General features: G+C 51.1%; 1 protein-coding gene across 1 annotated transcript in view; it reads left to right on the top strand.

Moving 5' to 3' along the window:
* Positions 1-4704: 4704 nt before the first annotated feature.
* LOC309602416 (disintegrin and metalloproteinase domain-containing protein 9-like) overlaps positions 4705-18408 on the top strand; it is a gene marked incomplete at its 5' end in the record, with an annotated part of 30426 nt that continues 16722 nt past the window's right edge. The window contains 4 exons of the mRNA XM_082335985.1: positions 4705-4801; positions 14528-14625; positions 16005-16069; positions 17175-17253. Of these exons, the coding sequence (XP_082192111.1) occupies positions 4705-4801; positions 14528-14625; positions 16005-16069; positions 17175-17253 (339 nt within the window). The remainder of the gene's footprint in view (positions 4802-14527; positions 14626-16004; positions 16070-17174; positions 17254-18408) is intronic.

Below are 18408 nucleotides of genomic sequence, written 5' to 3' on the forward strand. Positions count from 1 at the left end.
GGCGGCCGCCGCTGCTAGGAAACGCCGCGGCCGCCCCGGGCCTTCGGGCCGCGCCGCCGCGTCGCCGTCAGCCAATAGGCGCCCGCCGCCTCTGCGGGGGGGCGGGGAATAGCCGCTCGCAGCCAGTCAGAGCGAAGAAGCTGAGGGGCTGCGACGAGGCGAGGAGGCGATTGGCTGCCAGGGAGGCCTGCCAGCCTATGGGCGAAGGCAGGGGGCGGGACACGGATGCGGGGCGAGGCCCGGGCGGGGCCGGCGGCCGCCTCAAGGGCTCGCCCCGCCGTGAGGGGCGGCCGCGCCCCGGGGCGTTCCCGGCGCAGGCCTCCGGCAGAGAGGAGGCCGAGGAGGCCCTGCCCCGCTCGGCGTGAGTTGCTAGGCCGCTGTGGGAGCCGCGCTGTCAGCCCGCCGGGCGGGAGGGATCGGCCCGCTGGCGGGGAGCGAGGCCTGGCTGCCTCCGGCGGTGGTCGGAGGTCCTGTGGTGCTTCTCCCGGTACTCGGGGACCCTTCCTGAAGGAGCTGTGGCTTTGGCTTGTTCACTGGTGGTCGATGACTGGTGCTGGGCTGGAGAGCTGCGTAGTGGTGTTGCCGGAGTCAGATGTGCTCTGCCCTCCGACAGGAATTGGTTTGCCCGTTGGGTGTGATGGCCAGCTGTCCCCCTAAGCCCTTCTGTAACGATTAAGAGGCTTCCAAGTGGCTTTAGAAATAGCTTAAAGATTACGTAGCTTGTGGGCTGGGTGGCGGTGGGTTTTGTTCGCAGCACGAAGGGAGGCAGAAGAAAGATCACGTAGAGCGTGTGTTTTACTCGGCTTTTACACCGTTCTGTCGGTGTAAAGCACCTTTGAACTGGGTGTAAATTAAACTCATGCTTTTGGGCCTGGTATTTCAGACTTTACCACATTAATTGCGGGGGGAGAGGTCGTGTCCAAAGGGGCTGGGGATCCTGTTAGTGACCCTCTACATCTGGACAAGCCGCTGCCTGTTTCCATCAGTTTTCTTCTGCCTCACTTAATCCCCCCCCCCAGCATCTTGAGGTCATTAGATTGGAAATGCCAAGCGCGGTTTGAGACAGGTACGTGGCATTCATTAACTCCAGCTGGAAGCCAGGCAAAACATGTAATTTGATAAGAATGCGTTTGGGAAAGAGCCATTACCAGGCTTCGTAGGTGCCCGTCAGCCGGCGATCGCTGGTGTAGTGTTAACGAGTGTGCTTCCTAAGCCAGCTGGACTGTTGCTGGTGATGTCAGTGAAGTCCTGACTGCATCCAAAATCCTTAATCTGTCTTATATACAGTGCTTATAAGCAAACACCATGCACGTGGTATGTGGGAGCCAGCAGGACCGAGGTTGGAGGGAGAACATGACACATCTGACTTTGCTGTTTAAAACTGCTCCATGTTTAACCAGTTTAATTGGAGTCCTTGCACCCTTCAGTCTGGCGAAGACACATGTTCAGCAGTCACTGGAAAAGGAAGTGTAATCGTCAGCCCCATCATATGAGGATTTCTGAGAAACTTCTTTTCTTGCTGACTCTACAGCTTTGTTACAAAGAATTGTGAAAATAACTGACAAACAGCAGATGTTGTTTGGGGAATTCATTCCGTATCCTCTGCCCTGCCCTCGCTGTCTGCTCGAGCGCAGTACGGCTCGCTAAACCACAGCCCGGCAATGCCTGTCATCCAGCTCACAAAGTGTCGGTGCACTGCACGAGTACCCACGTGTACAAGATCTACGCCCCGATACGCCGGGCCGTACTGCCGCTCCGGTTGTGCATCCCTTTAGAAACTAGTCGACAAATCTTCTAAAGCCTCCAAAGGGGACTGGCAGTGACAACAGACAAAGGAGGAAACGCCTCTTTGCACGGGCTTTCCGTACCGCTGCAGAGGAGATGCAAAGGCCCCAGTTATTTGCTGGTGTTACGTTGCTGGCCTTGCGCCGTCGGCTGCGTTCCTTAGGAAATGGGGCTGCTGGCTTGCGGTCCCACCGTCAACCACAGGCAAGAGGACGGTGTCCCGGCTCTGTCAAAGCATGATGGAATGCTTTTCCTTGGAAAACACCACATTCCCCTCCCTTCCCCAGACACTGAATGAGGTCCTTTTCAACATCTACCCCATAAGCTTTGTTATCACACCCGATACTACTTTGCCTTTGGTGTAAATAGTTGGGTTTGCATCTTTTTGGCTCGCCGGCCACATCGGCAAGCGATTTCAGCTAGACCGGCTGCTGTATTGCATGGCTTACTCTTGTATTACCACTGTCCTGTGGAAATGAGATGTCCAGCACATGTATTTCGTTTCCATTTGTGTATGTTCTTTTCTCAGTAAGTTCACTTCTTTGTGATATTTCCAGTTTCTGCCTTTTATGCCTATTTAAGAGAGTATTGCTCCTATTTATGCCTTTGAAAGAATGAAACATCCTAATTTTAACATCGAGTAATCTCTAAGGCTCTTGTCTGCAATGGGTTTTCTCACTTAGCCTTATTCTAGCTGTAAGGTCTGTGCTGAAGACAACTGACGCCCTGAATCCCACTGCTTGCCTTTGAGGTTTCATTTGTGATTTAAGACATTGCAGAGCTCCAGGATTTATTGGTTTGTTTCACCCGGTTCTTCTCCGAGAGCATCTTCCACCGTGTCTGAGCGATAGCTCTGCTGATGTGGTTGATCAGATGAGCAGTTCTCCAGATTTTTTGTTTCCAAAGTTGGCAGGTTTGCGTTTGACCCAAAACTTGTGTTCAGAAGCTGTCCTAGCTTTCCAGCCTCATTTCTGGTTCGTTTCTGGAGCTTTGAGGTGTGTTGTCTTCAATTCCTTGCATTGCAAGGCTGCAACAGCGGTGGTGAGTGACGGGAGAAGTCGAGGGAGGTGGATATAGCTCTTGCTAACTACGGACCTGGGAATCTCATGCCCCTCGGGCAGGAACCAGGGGATGATTCATGTTTGTGCGTTATTTGTACAGTGCACAGTGGTACCCGTATTTGATCCATGATATTATCCTCATCCATGGGAAGCCTCCTGCGTCTTGAGTAACACCCAGCTTACGGGAAGCACAGGATATTACCTGGCTCAAAAGCTATGTGCCGCTTCCGTAAGGGTTGAAGATAGATAACCTCTATGTTGTTTCTAACATCAGGCAGGAATGAAATCCTCGGTCTCACCTTGCAGTATTATACAATTTAGCGTGCTGGCTTCCTGCATAGCTTTATGGTTTGGTCCGTTAGGATACGTAAAAGTGGCTTCATAAAGTCGAGTTGTCGCCTCCTTCCAACAGGAACGGGAGGTTTTCTGGTTGCTGGAGGCTGCGAGGGGGGAAACCTGAGCCGCAGGTCCTCTTCCTACCGCTCCTGCAAAGATGGATGCACTTTTGGATCGCGAAGGGCCGGATGACTCTTTCCTCTTTAATCGTTCACTGTAGCGATGTAAAGCAGTGTAAGCCTCTTATAAAGAACTCATCGTTAAGGAGACAGGGAAGACTTGCGCCAGTTGCTCAGCCTGTTATGTGTTTGTTAATGGCCTCTTTTGCGTTATGTGCATTCGAAAGCAATTTCTAAAACATCGTAGATGTCGGTCAGACCCTCGTGAGTGAGAACTTGGGTGCGCGTGGGTGTTTCTGGCCGATAGCCCTCCAAGCCCTCGCGTCTCGCGGTCTGTTTGTGCCGATGCGATGCGCGTGGCCTTTGGCGCAGGCCTGGCTCTGCACCTACCCTGAGGGATTTCGCTGCGTCTGCTTTATTCAAGAGCAGCGCCCGACTAGGGAAAAGAGCATGGAGGCTCGAAAAAACCCGTCAAGTACCACACTTGGAAAACCAGGAAAGGTTATCGATATCTGAGAAGCGGTTGGTAAAACTGGATTTTATTCCTCTAGGCTCTTGTATGCTGCTTATCGCTGTGGCGTGAGGGCGCTTCACCCGTTGAGCGATGTGAGTGATGTGCCACGTGTTGTTTATTCCTCCTCTCCCCGGAGGAAGACGCCGCGCTGCCGGAGCGCCGTGGGAGGGTGTCGGATAGGTCGCCGTGGGCCGGCTGGAGCAGCACGTGCGACGCTGGGAGCGGAGGGCAGCGAGGCCCGTGTGACGGCGCTTCATCCCGCAGTTTTTTCTCTTACTCACCTCTATCCCGTGGTGTCGCGCAGCGGAGCGCCAACATCGAGTTGCGTTGCCACGTGCTTCAGATCTGTAAGGCAGCTTTTCGGAAGGCGAGGCCAGAAGAGCCGCTGTGTCTGCGCTGACGCCCGCTCCCTTCCGCAGGCTTTTTCTTCGGGACTCGCTTGCTCTCGGGACCCGGTTGTTTTTTTCTCTAAGAAAGCGCTGGAAATGTTGCCGCTAGATTTCTTCCCGCCGCTGTCACACGAGGAGGTGTCGTTGGGGCAGCTCCCCCGATGCAGCCGGGCTCTTCTCCGGGGCTCGGTGTTGCTCCCCGCGGTCGCAGGCGGCTCAGCCCCCGTCCCGCGGGGCCGCTCCGCCCGGGAACGCCTCGGGTGGGCGCCGGCCCGCCCGTGCCCGACATCGGCGGGGCCGCGCTTCCCGCCCTCGGCGCCGGCCCCGGGGAGGGCCCTCAGCCGCGCTGGGCGCCGGGGCCGCCCCCGCTCCGCGGTGCCGGCGGCGGGCGGAGCGGCCCCGCCCCGGGGCGGCGGGGGGGCGGCGCGGCGCAGGCCCCGGCCCGGCTCCATAAGGCCGCGGGCCGCCGGCCGGACCCAGCGCCCCAGCCGGGAGGGGCGATGCGGACGCGGAGCGCCATGGCCTGGGCCCGGGCGGCGGGCAGCTGCCTCTGCCTCCTGCTGCTGGCGGCCGCGCCCGGGCAGCCGGACCGAGCGGGTGAGTGCGCCGGGGCCGGGGCCTGCCGCCGGCACCCCCCCCTCCGGCCGGGCGGGCCCGGGCCCCCCTTCCCTTCCGGGTCCCTTCCCCGTCCCCTCTGTGCGCGCCTGGCCCCCTTCCCCGGCACCCCCAGGGCTGCCAGGGCCCGGCCCGGCCCTGGGGCCAGCTGAGGGGGTCTTGTAGCCCCCTTCCCCTCCTCGGGGCTGCCAGGGCCCGGCCTGGCCCTGAAAGCTGGCAGGTGGGGTGGGAGATACCCCCCCCACGTTTTCCTTTGCCCGGCTGCCCCCGTCTGCCCCCCCCGATGCGTGGGGATCTCCCCCGGTGCGGGCAGCCCGGTCACGGCGCGGGGGTCACGGGTGTCTGAAGGTGCCTGGCAGGAGGGTGCTGTGGGTGGTGACACAACCTGGGCCCTGTCCAGGGCGGCCTCTGCCAAAATGCTCCTGGTAAATTCTGTGCGTGGTCAGAGGTGCTGCGGAGGGGCCGAGAGGACAGCAGGGCCTTTGTCTTAACCCCGAAATGCGAGGAGGCAATCTCGGCTGGTGAGCTGGCGGCGTCCCCTTACACCTGCTCGGGTTCGCAGGTGTCCGGGAACGCAGTCGCTTTGCTCTCCGGCTCTCCTGGGCCGGGCAGTCTGCTGCTCCACACACTCCTCCAGGCTCTTGCTAGGCAGGTGGCAATCCGTGCACAGGAAAGCCTGTAAAACGTGGTGGGGTGGGCAGCCTGTTCGTGGGTCTCCCAAAAAACTTGTGTGAGCAGATCCTGGGTACAATCCTGTAATTTCCCCTGCCCAGAGGATGTTGCGTTTCTGTGTTGAGGTGACAGAACACCCACATCGTTTCCACTGCATTTCAAGGGACACGTGCAGGGACCTGTGTCTTCCCCCTCTCTGTCTGGGTGGCCTTTGCCATCACGGAGCCAGGGCACCGCCTGCGCTGGCGCAGCCGGGCACGGGGCAGGACCCCGGCGGGCTGCTCTCCCCCGAGGGGGAGGACAGAGGCTGCGTCCTGGGGCAAGAACTGGGGTGCAGCACGGTGCCATCGCTGATGGCAGCAAACAGACACCGTGCTCTCTTTATGGGCTTTTAACGAGTTGACGCTGTGCTGTCTTTATGGGCTGTTCGTGAATTGAAACTGTTCTGTTTACAGGCTTTTATGATGCTGATTCTGATGTTACATATACATATGTATAACAGAAATGTCTCCTCTGTCGTTGTTTTCCTCCTCCTGAAGGGATATATGCACTGTGTTAAACTTCTGTGTTTATCATTAATGCGTAGTTTTATAGTCAGGGCTTCCTAATTGAGGAATCTTCTCTAAAACTAATATTGATGGTTCATGCTGAGAGACAGTGTTCTTGTGGTGGGTATCTCTCCCTGAGGGATTCTGTGCTGCGAATCTCTTCCCTCTCACTTGGTGTGTTGTTACTGGCGGTTGTGTGCTGTGTGCTAGACGAAAGCCGGGCTTGGAAAGGTGGCTGCTGGCTTGGGGTGGAGGTAGCACAACGTGTTGGAAACCGCCTTGCCAGAGCGCCAAGGAGCAAAGTGTAAAATGCCGCACCTCCTGGGTATTGGATGCTTGTGCTCCCAGTGGGCTGATCCGTGTTTTGAGGAGTAATATTTTAGTTCCTACCTTGTGGGGGGAAGGAAGCACAGGTCCCTGAGTTACCGATGGTGGATGGCAGTGTTTCTTGCTGCCTTCTGAAGTCTCTGTCCCAGCTAATAATGCCACATCTGCGATGAAGGATAACGGACCTTCTTTGTCTCTGGTCTGAGCGTGAAGGAGAGGGGAGAAAGCATAGGTCAGGATTTCAGCAAGAGGGAGGTAAGAATTTTCTAGGAAACACTGCTGTAGAAGTCGCGTGTTTCAGTTTATCCAGACACTTCCAACGTTTGGGTTGGAATGTATATGCTTCGGATACCCCCCAATAAATAGGGATATGAGGCAGAAATGGGGTGTTACTGGAAACTACTAAAGTGAAAACTCCTGAATGAACATAATCATATAGCGATGTGTAGCCTTAAGGGGTTTGTACAGTGTAGATTTTCCCCTCCTATTTGTGTCCGTAGGAGGCCTCAGCGTTTGGCTGTATAAATTCATCAAGAAACCGCCTGGCATTGCCATAGGCAGGGACTGTGGATTTTGCTACTTGGTCTCTTCCCCAGTACTTGGTGTCATACGCATCCCGGGATGTTCTAGCTGTGCTTCACCTGTTTTTAAAGGAATTCTTAAAGTGTCTAAATGCTTTGGTTTGAATTTTCTGGGGAGATGCAGTGTTTGGTTAAGATAATTCCTTTGTTCAGCTCATGAAAAACACAGCACTGCCTCACCCGTATTTCAACAAATCTGGGACAATCATTCAGCAAAGAGGGGTTTTGTGGTTATTTCCTCTGTGCGAAGAATAAAAAGAGGAAAGAAATCTCAGTGTAGCTAATGTTGCCTCGTGTAGAGCTTTGTTTTCGGAAAAAGGAAGTTTGAAACATGACTTTGTAGTTTTTGCATGTCTCGATCATTCTCCTTTCTCAAGCTAAAATTAAAAAAAAAAAAAGTTTATTTGCTCAACTCTACCGAGTTCTGTCATTGAATTTGTATTGTGTGGTTTCCTCTGGTGGCCAAATTTAAAGACAGCGATATCTCCGAAGAGAAGCGTTCCCACGAACCTCCCCTGCGTGAAGCGAGCTGACATCTGCGCAGCTGACAAGACACGGAGGAGGCGAGTGGGCTCTGTCTGCGAGGAGCTCTTCTCCATGGGCAAGGCTGTCACGGGTGGAAGCGCAGAGACTCCAGGGCCATTGGCCCAGGAGGAAGGGTGTCCTGGTGAGATTAATCGTCTTGCATCAGAGGATAGCGTGGCTTTGCTCCGTTTCTCCTTGTAAGACAGTTCCAAGGTGGAGAGGATGTTGGGACAGCACCAGAGAAGAGGAGCAATAGTCCTTTTTGTGGAACAAGAGTCGCTGTTGTCTTGCAGACAGATTAGCGTGGCTTTAGAAAGGGCAGAAGGAATAGTAAGAGTCTAGACAGGAAACACTTACGGCATAGGTCAGGATTTCAGCAAGAGGGAGGTAAGAATTTTCTAGGAAACACTGCTGTAGAAGAGCTCAATATCCTCATTAACGTCCAGTGCCCCCAGTGAAATACTAAGAGAAATTACGTTAACCGTTCTTGCCAGCTTTAACGTTAAACAAATGTTCCAGGTGAGCAGTAAATCACGTCGATGAATTTGCTTCTCCTGCCGTGGTAGTTGGTCATCTTTTCCTACCTTCTAAAAAGGCACTGTGGCACAAGGGGACCCCCTTGGTCTGAAGATTTGGAGCAAGGGAGGGAGGAGACGGAAAGAAAAGTCGCAAGGAGGAGTGCCTGTAGGAGAACAGCTGGCCAGATGTTCCCGGGTGCTCTGGAGATGGAGCACCACCAAGGCACTCTTTAGCCTGAGGTATGGGAGGAACTCAAACTGCTGGCTTCATAGGAAACATTCCTACTTTTAGCAGAAGATTTGTTAGCTTGGTGTTTTGTATAAATCTCTAAATATTTTTAAGTGGACTTGGATAATATTTACGTAGTGAAAGTGAAGGAGATTTTTGCTGCCAGGAATCCAAAGAGTAAACCTTACTACAGCTGTCGTCTTAGCGGAAAAGTCAACTGCACCTAAAAATGCTTTTCCTAGTACGTAATCGATTGAAGAAATACACCGAAGTATCGGTGCTTACACGTCATTCTGGAAGGACGTCTGTAAGCCAGTTCACAGAAGTTTCTCCTCAAACAGATACTGCTTGGCAAAGTCCTTTATGATTTTGAAAACGGGATACAGAGGATGCGTACTGAGTTTGCGGCTGATGCCCTTCCAGTCAGATAGGATTCAGGCTCCTTAAAGAAAGGATTGGCCTGACCCTGTGGACACGTGAGAGAAATGCCTGGCAGAAAGATGCGGCTTTGGAAGGACGGGTGCGAAGCGTTCTGCTGAGGTGGAAATGATTGTCTGCACAAGTATGAGAGGGTGAAAAATGGGGTGCAGGAGCGTGTTGGCAGGAAAGGAAAGGAGCGTTGGAGCAGGCGAAACGACAAGTGAACCGGCCGTGCTGTCTGTTATGGAAGAAGGATTAACCTGTGGAGGTGCATAACCACAGAAAGCATGTGAACCTTGATACTTGTGGGGCCTCGCTGGACTGTTGTGTCCTGGTTTGGATCCTTTTGCAGGGTAGGTGGGGTCTGACTGCAGAGTAGAGCCGGTAGAGCCTAATACGAACGGTCAGAGATCGAAGAAATAGGGTCCACAAGGAAATGCTGGATATTGGCCTTTACTTGGTTGAAGGGAAGGAGAGGCGAGTGTGACAGCACGCTTGGAAAATCTAAAAATTTGCAGCAAGACAGAAGGGGAGTAAACTGTCCACCTCCTTTGGGGGTTAGAGATGCTACTTTAAAACACAGCGAGGGAAATCTGCTGGACGTCGGGGGTGCTTGTTGGAGATGCTTTGTGTGGAACCGACCCTACCCTGGCACCGGAGGACGGACTAGGTGGCTGTGTAAAGCTCTTGGCACTTCTTCTCGTGAGCAGTCTGCTGCCCAAGTGTGGAATGACTGGTGCAGCTGACCTCATCTATTAATTTTAATTGATTATAACAATGGTTAATGTAATGAGTTTGTGTATTTAATGCTTTAGCGATGTGTATCTTTTGACTCAGACATCTGCACAGCTAATAGAAGATTAAAACTCATTGCTGCTAACTGATGCTCTAGGTTTAATACAGTTTTGGTCAAGCCTTTACTTTTAGAGTAAAATGGCTAAGAGATGCCAGGGTGGATGCAGGCCCAGGTTAAATCCAAAGAGAGCCTTACTTCTGTGTGGTGCTCGTTTTTTTCCTGGCTCAATAGGAAACTTTCCACTCTTACTCAGGGATTCAGTAAATTGAAGTAGGTGAGTATAAGTAAATGGTCATACCGGGCGTCCTCTCTCTGCGTTTCATGGAGAGACAGCTGGGAACAACTTTGGGTAGCATCAGAGGGACTTCAGTGTTTTGCTTGTTGTACAGAATGATGCTCTTCGGTATCACCTGTGACGCTGAAAGCGGTGGGGGAGCCGAAAGGGGCGGTCAGAGCAGAAGAGGAGCCCCGCAGCTGTTGCTGGCAGGCCCAGCGCCCCGCTGCACCCCGGGATGCTGCGGGTGGGACGGGCTTGAGCCTCATCTCCGCGAATCCAGTCCCGCTCGGTGCGGGAAGGGCGGTGTTCTGCACGTTCCTCGTTAGCATCTGTCTGGAGCCTGAGCTGGTCACATGCTGATGAGCTTGTTTTTATGAAATGAGTTCGTTTTGTGGTGTAATCGGCTACAGTCTAAATTTTCCTATTTCTTCTTTTTTTTTTTTTTTTTTTTTTTTTGCTTCCATCGAAAAGTATATCTTTGACTTGACTTTAGTAGGCTTGGGAACGAGTTAGGGTAAAAGAAGGGTGGTAATTGGGGTGAACCGTTTCGTGTGGGTGGACGTAGCTGTGTGCAGTATTTCTGTAACCGAGCCAACGATCGGCAGGCATGCCAAGGTCTCTGAAGACAGGAGATGCAGCTTGACTTTTGCCGAATATAGATCTTACCTGTCGGGGAGCAAGCAGCTTACCTCAGCGTCTGGAGGGCCGTAAGGGCTATGACACGTTTCCATGGCTTTCAAGCTCCCGCACGCTGTGCAACGTACACGAAATTCCTACTGTGGATTCGGGGCGGGGAGGAGCAGATGAGTCACGTTTTCCTAGTTGCCTCCGATGCTTGGTAATTAAAGGCAGTCTTTAATGAGACAAGATAAATATAGTGGATTCAATTGCTTTTTTTTATTTCCTCCTTGGAAATACAGTTTCAACTGGTGTTACACCCCGGAGCGAACGATAAGAAGCATGCTCTCAGGGGTGACGTGTAGCACAACTCGGACAGCCTTGGCCAGTGGCAGGAAGCACCCGAGTACAGGGAGTCCTGCAAGTTACTGAAAAATTTATTGCAAAGTGCTGTGCTGGAGAACCATACTACTTATATTGCAATGAAGTTTCTCAAAAGAGGGTGGAGGAAAAGCTACAAAAAATAGCCTGTCTTAGGAAAACAGATTATAAATATCTTCAAACATGTTGAAAACAACTGAGTATCTGGGTTTGTTTTTTGTTGTCACTTCTGCCTTTCCGTAATTGCTATGAATCACCTTTACTTTGTACTGAAATGCATGGATGAATTCTCATGGATCGTGACCATCTTGACCGGAGGGTAGCATCTTAATACCGGTGTGGTTGCCGGAACGTACCTGGTAATGCCTTCACAGCAGGCTGGAGCCTCGCGTTTGGCTAGACTGCTGCGATAGCTGCAAACTGCCTCGTCCTTGCAGAATTTCACCTTGTGCTAATTAGGTCGGCTGAGTACATTTTTCTTCCCTGGGTGAGATAAAGTCTGAATGTGTCAGTCAGTAGAAGGAGCGCTGGGTGCTAGGTGGGACTCGAGGTGGCCAGTGTGTTATTGGATTAAGGACTTAGCTTTCAAGCTTTGTGTCTCTCAGAAGGAAGCAGCCTTTGCAGGAGGAAGATTTAGGGGCAGGGCTGTCTTTTGAATGTTCTAGTTTCTGCTTCGTTGCACTTGTCCCTTTCATGGGATTTTTGATTAACCAGTCTGGTGCCCTCTCTGAGGGTTGCTAGCGATGTGTGAAACATTGCGTGGGGCAGTCCGCGTGGAAAGGGGCTCTCTGTAAAGTGAGGGTCAGCGCAATGGAGATACCTGCCGTCACGGGTGCTTTGGTTCTGGGGGTGCCGGTGAAGGGGTGTGCTGCGCTTGCAGCCGCTGCGGAGCGGTTTTGTCCCAGTGAGAATCCCACAAAACAAACTCCTGTCTCTTCTGCACGTCAGCAGGCTTGTTGTCAGTTTGATCTGTACTGAAAGGCGGGGAGAGAAAGGATGTTTTTGCCAGAAGAGGAAGGAGAACTGAAAGTTAAAGGGAAAGCTATTTGCATCAAGTTCAAACTGTTAATGTGAAGGCTGCTTTTCTCTTTTTAGTTCCACTCGAAAGCAAGGTGGTGCCTTCCTACCCTTGTAGTTTAGCTTGTTGTAATAGGAAGCACTTTGTTAATCCAGACGAACACGCCCTCCTCCTCTGATGAGTTTTGCCCACAACGAAGGGAAGAATAAGGCGTTGTACCTGAAACCAGCTCCCGAACTGGTGGTAGTGGAGGGAGGGAAGGAGAGCAGAAAGCAGGGGGAGTATTCAGAGTATTCGGGGAGTTGAAAATTGCACTCCTTCAGTGCCCTTCCTCTAAGAGGAGGCCTCCGAGTTGCACTCTTCCCAGAAATCCCTCCCAGCTTTGCTAGCTTCGTACGATGATTCACTCCTTTGTCTTCTGCTTCCAAGCTGCTTTTGGGGAGGCATGCTGCTTTCCGAGCGCTACGAAGATTAAGCGTGCCCCCCTGTTTCTCTAGCGTGTGTCCTAAGAGAGTCTCCAAAACTGTGTCCAAGTGTCGCCGTGTCACATCCCCCAGTGATAACGGCGCTGCTGGCCGGCCGTGGGGAAGTAGCAAGTGCAGAGCAGCGCCGTGCAAGAGCTCGGGGCCGGATACGAGTGAAACGCGTGGTTGGAAATGACAAACGTAGAGAAGTGATTTGCCGGAGTTTGTACTTTTGGTGGTTCATCCCAGGGAAGGAAGCAGCCCTTCCCTCCCCTGTTTTCGGGCCAAGGAGGTATTGACCCTGTGCTTTCTGTAGCCTGTAAACGTAAGGGCTATTTTCAGGAAGTTTATTTCTGCTTATTTTATACCTTTTTTCCAACAATCACTGTAATTAATGCAACTTCAGCTGCGGTACGCGCACTATGTTATTTCTTGAGAAACAACACGGCTCTCCCTATGCTTGTGTGATAAAAATGCTGTATTACAAATAGGCGCACTGCAATGCGTCTGCGTTCTCCGGACGGACGGACGGACAGACGCGCTGTAACCTGAGAGACGTTGAAAGCAATCGAACTGCTTTTGCTTCCTCTTTGGGGATATCGGTGGAAAGCGCGCAGAGAAGTGGACGTGCTTTTCCCTCGGGCAGTCGCTCGCTGGGGCGCCCGTTCGAAACGCTGACCCGAGGTGATACTGGTGGCACGGAGGCTGCGCGGCAGCCTGCTGGGGATGGAAGAGAGGCTGCAAAAGCATCTGCGGGGGTCTGAACGCCACTGCAGCTTGGCGGTGCTGGCTTGGGGAGGCTTTCAGGGGGACCCCTGGCATTTAAAGCCTGCGGGGGGGCTCCAGCCCGTTTCCCAAATGATGGAGCAGGCCTCCCACGGAGGCCTCCAGCACCCAGCGCCTTCGTGCGACTCGCAAAGGCACGGGCGCCTTCGGAGTTGCAGCGTGAGTTTTGGTGTGCTCAAAGCGGCTGGTTTTTAAATGAATGCGGCATCTTGGTCCCATTCAGAGAGTTTTTGGAGGATCTCAGAAACCAAACACCCCCTCGCCACCCCCCAGACGTGTGGCGATTACTTCTGGAGATAAACGGTGGCGAGGAGGATAACTTCCCTTCCCCCCTACCTTTGGGTCGGGAAGCTCGGGCTCCTCTGATGAGCTCACCGATTCCATTGCCATGAGCTAGTAGAACTGTTGCTCTTCATCCTGCCTGCAAGCCCTGGCGACAAACCTCCCTCTTCCCGGGGGAGCGGCTCCCGAGCCAGGCCCAGGCAGGCTGTTGATGGGAAAAGTAAGCTTACATGTGCAATTTATTATTGTTTACACGGCCGATACAGAACAGTTACTTGCAAAAACTGGTGCCTTATAAAGGAAACTTGGACCGTAGAGTTTTGTTTGGTGGTTGTTCAATCAGATCAGAGGATCTGGCTGATGTTGCATATGCAAATCATTTATAAAGTGATCTGCAAAAGGCCACTTTGTTGCATGCGTTTGCTTCACCTCGCTTGTTTTCCTAAGGTCCTCAGGAGCTCTCGAAGAACGTGATGAGTAGTACCGGCCTCGCGTCAGGAGTTTGGCTGTGATGTGCAGGGCGAGGACGTAACGCTGGGCCCTGCTGGGCTGGCTTTGTGCCGCCGCGCCGTTAGAAGCACGGGAACTGCTGGAGCCCCTGGGAGCTCATCTAGAGAGGCTGCGTGGTCGAGCTGGTGCGGTCCTGCAGCACAGGGCGCCTGGTTTCCACGCTGTCTTTCTGCGTGTCCTTGAACGAGTTCTCTCTGTGCTGACCTGCTTTGTTAAATGCTCTGATTCCTGCTGATGAAAAGCGATGGTGTATGAGAAAGATACTTGTAAGACAGTAATTGGAATGCAAAGCTTTCAATTTGAAACCTTCTGGAAAATTTGGTGTCTTTGCCATTTGTGTGTTGTTTTCTCTGGCCTTTTACGAGGCAATCCAAGTGTGCTTTGCTCCGAGATTTGCTCTGTGCCCTCCTGCGTGCACCAGGGCCTCTGGCTTTTTCTGTTTGGCTTACAGCTCTCCAAACGCACGTGGTGCCTTGGCAATGTGGTGCTATGTTGTTTCTTAAAAGCAGAGCTCGTAAGTATGTGATGAGAAACGCTGCCAGTCTGGTGGCAGAGGGATCTGCCCAGTGCAGCGCTGCAGGCCCACACTGAGCAGCCCAGTTTCAGGGGCCCGTGATAAGGTGGAGACCTGAACTGGAATCACAGGCTGCCTCCTTCCTACGGAAGGGGCTTTTCCTGAAATAGCGTTTTCTTCCTCGTGCCTTACCCTGCTGATTGCTTTGTTTCTTTAGCCAGTGTTTCTGTTCTGCTTTCTAGGTTTCCAGGAGGTTTCTCTGTTGTCTTCCTATGAAGTTGTAATCCCGCAGAGGTTAGGAAGAGAACGGCGAGAGGCTTCCAATGTCTCCTCGGTACAGGTACTGGGCAGTCTTAAAAACGCCTTCAGTTTACCTCCTAATGACGTCCACCCAAAACTGAGCTGAAATTCTCAGAAAACACACAGCAAACAAGTATCCATCCTTACGAAAGGTACTACATCTAGCATTGCCTTTAGCGGAGTTACGGCAAACACCTCCCTGCTCCAGAGGTTACAAGTTGCCGCAAGGGATTTTTGATCTGGGTGTAAAAGTTGCATAATGAGAGTTGTTAAGCACTGGAATGAGTTTGGGAGAGGTGGTGGAATCGTTATCCTGGGAGATGCTCAAAATCTGCCTGGAGGAGGCCCTGAGCAGCCTGGGCTGAGACTCTAGCTGGCCCTGCTTTGAGCAGGGGGTCGGATTAGACGACCTGCAGCGGTACTTTCCAGCCTATATTATTCTGTAGCCACGTATCTAAAGACTGCACGCTTCAAGGTATTTGGATTAGACCAACTGTGTTTAGTCAGAAATCTTATAAACGTTGGCAGAATTTAATATTAACAAAAATGCCTTGCAGTTTATTGCAGTCACTGACTAGTACTCCTGCTGTGATATTTAATGTGGTGGTCAGGCGACCCAGCTTATCCGCTTCGTATTTAAGGACCCTGGTTGCTGTGTGTAGCGCTTGGCTAACGCAAGGCTGCGGAGGTACTGGCTCACTGTGAATGTTCAGTAATAAAACTGTATTGTCCTTTTCCAGCTGTAACTAAGAGCTTTTCTGTGGAAGTCTTAGAAACAAGGAATAAGAAAACCACAAAGCTATTTTGAAATAGCTTCCTTCATGTGACTTTTCCCCAGTTACACAGGAAGGGATGCCAGGTTCCGGAGGTAGGGACAATTATAAAACAGGTTTCAGGTTCACCCACATGTGGTTATTCCTGGTGTGGTGCAACTAGCAAGATTTAAGAAGGAAAGTTTATTAGCTCAGTATCTGGCAATTTCCATGTGTGGACGTGGTGGTCATTTTGTCTGCTGGATGTCAGGGAACCAGAGCAAATCCCGAGCTTCTCATTGCGAAGTCTTGCGGGCTCAGCGATGTCGTCTAGGAGCACAAGAAGCACCCGCTCCCCTCACCGGCGCTGGGGTACCCACAAGAAGCGTGATGGGAGAGGCAACTCCTATCGACAAGAGTTCTGCCTCCCTCTAGGAGGTGGTTTGAATGCTGTTGGTATGAGCTGCGTCTCCGGCCCCTACAGCTGTGTCTAAAGAGGCTACCAACACAGACTAGTCCTGAGTCACGGAAGGTGGCAGCAGTGATTTGAATGCTATAGTCGTAGCAGTCATGGAGCTCACAGAGACTCTTTTCTGCCAAACTTCTGTTGATTTCAAAGAATGTTTTATTTGTTAACATGAGTAAAATGTCGCTTTTTTATGTTCAGGACAAGGTGTCGTACGCTATTGAGATAGAGGGAAAAGAATACACGATTCATCTAGAAAAGAACAAGTAAGTGATGCATTTCTTTAGATTATTAAATTCCATCTGTTGTGTCCAAATAACAAGCTGGCAGGTACCATGCGAGTTCTGATTCTTGAGGTTCTTTGAGAAGTGCAGTTCCATGCTAGCTCTGTAAAATCTGCCGCGAAGGACGGCGAAAGTGGATTCAGTCACACGGTCCTGGCTATCGGCCAGAAATTTGGTTGAACTCCGGCCACCCTGGTGATCCCCTGTCGGTGAAGGAAGCAGTAGCTTGCTCAAAGGGGATCTGGGGAATCGCTGAAATGACTCTCTCCATTCACATCTAAAAATAAACAAACTGAACTATATTTCAAGTAAATATTTTGGCTTTCTTCTGGGTTTTGTTTATTGTTTCAGGGTTTTTTTCCTGTCTCAGTAGCACAAGAATACTAATAAATGAGGAAGCTGATTTTATATCCAAGGCCTTAATATCCATAACTTACAGACAATATAGATGTTGTCTGTCCTGAGTTTCGTTTTTAAAGGGCTAGTTGCAGCAACAGCAAGTTACTGTTTGTCAGGCTATTGCTTCTTAAAACTGCCCTCATAATAGACAAAAGCGACAGAACTATTTAAATGTACAAGCCCCTGGGGATCTCTAGCTGCCGCTTGCCAAGCCCCTGACCCTCAGAAACATGGGAATTCAGCTACGCTGCATCCAGGGATTTACCGGTATGGGTCAGCAGTCTTAATCGTGGGAGACTTTCCTAATGCGCTTCCTTCCAAAACCGGGGAAGGGAAGTCATATGCAGCAAACTGAGTGCTGTGATTTTTTTTTTCTTTTTATTCTGCATGAAAGCAAGCTTTTAGCACAATGTAATGGGTTCTGATGCTTGTCTTACTTACCCGGGGTGAGGTGGTTGATTTGATTTCACTGACGGTTCCACCAGTCTGATATCTTGGATTTTGCTGTGGAAATGCAGTTTCTTTGTTAATTTTTTTTTTTGGAGGGGGTTCCTTTTGAATGTTTCCTTATTTCCTTGCAATTTATGTATTTGTGACACTTCTGATTAGGATCATCTTAGTGCCCTGCTGTAGTGTCATAGTCATTTCATTGAATTCCTCTTGTGTTCCTTCTCCCCTTTCCTTACAGAGAACTGCTGCCCAAAGATTTCACAGTTTATACCTATAATAAGGAGGGGAAGTTGCAATCCGAATATCCAGATATCCAGGTAGGATTTCTTTCTTTTTATACCCTTACTGAAGGTGACTTGACCACTGAGCATCTACAGGATGAGGGAGTCACGTGTTACAAAGCAATAGTTGTGTTTTCCGCTGGGCCACCTTCTAATCCCGTGCATGCGTTGCACTCTTCCTGGAGAGAAGCCTTGATTTTTGGATGAGGCTCTAGCCTGGAGCTTGCAATAGCCCTGTATTTTCTTACGTGGAGGTGATTGCTGTCTAATTAAAAGTTACTCTTCTCTAAAAAGGAAATGCTCTTCTTCTGTCAGGTATCTCGTTATCTGAGAGTGGTGCTGTCCTTGTCATGCGGCACAGTGCAGCATTGGTATCACTTCTGGACACAGGCCTTGCTTCTCGTGGGGACCAGAACAGACGGGGCAGAACTGGGGTGGTCTGGTGGCGGAATGTATAGCTTTTGCTTTTACACACAACGGTCCTCCCGATCGGTCCACAAGTCAAAATGAATGGTGAGCTGGTGACCCATCTTTTCAGTTGTGCGAGGCTGTCTGTTAGTGACTCTAAGAATTTTTGAGGGTTGACGGGCTCTCCCTTAGTCCAGAAATTTGTAAACTGCTAGAAGGGATGGATGAGATCAAGTCTGGAGGACCTTTGAGAAGGATGTTACCTGCGTAGCATTGGAGTTATTCCAGTGAAAAAGCAGTTGCAGACCTCTGTTTCTGTACAAGCAGGCTGCCTGATAGGTTGCCTTTGAAAATTTAATTGCTTCTGTAGAATAAGAGTATAAACCAGCTCGTGTGATACAAAAAGCATGAGAGTATTTCTAATGGTTTCACTCTTACGTATCAACGTTGTTCCTTTGAAAGGGAAGCATTAGTCATAGATGATTCGTAGGATCTTGGTTTTGAAAATAGAGCACCTGAGTCAACTGAGTATTTGCTTCCTAGCTCAAAGGGATTGACTAAGAGGAAAAATGCTTTTTCTGCACGAGGTCGTGAAAGCCACGGTGGCCCCGAAGGATTAGCACATGCCTTCAGTGCTTTCTGCGTTCGTTGCTGAAACAACAGGCGGCATAATCTACCTGACCCCTATAATAACATTCAAAAATGCACTTGCCAGAGAAAATGGAGTGTGTTTTCCCCATGCTACCTCCTCATCTAGTTTCGAAAGTGTGTAAGAGGGCAAAA

Source organism: Platalea leucorodia (assembly GCF_965183815.1).
Source record: "Platalea leucorodia genome assembly, chromosome: Z".
Classification (NCBI taxonomy): Eukaryota; Metazoa; Chordata; class Aves; order Pelecaniformes; family Threskiornithidae; genus Platalea; species Platalea leucorodia.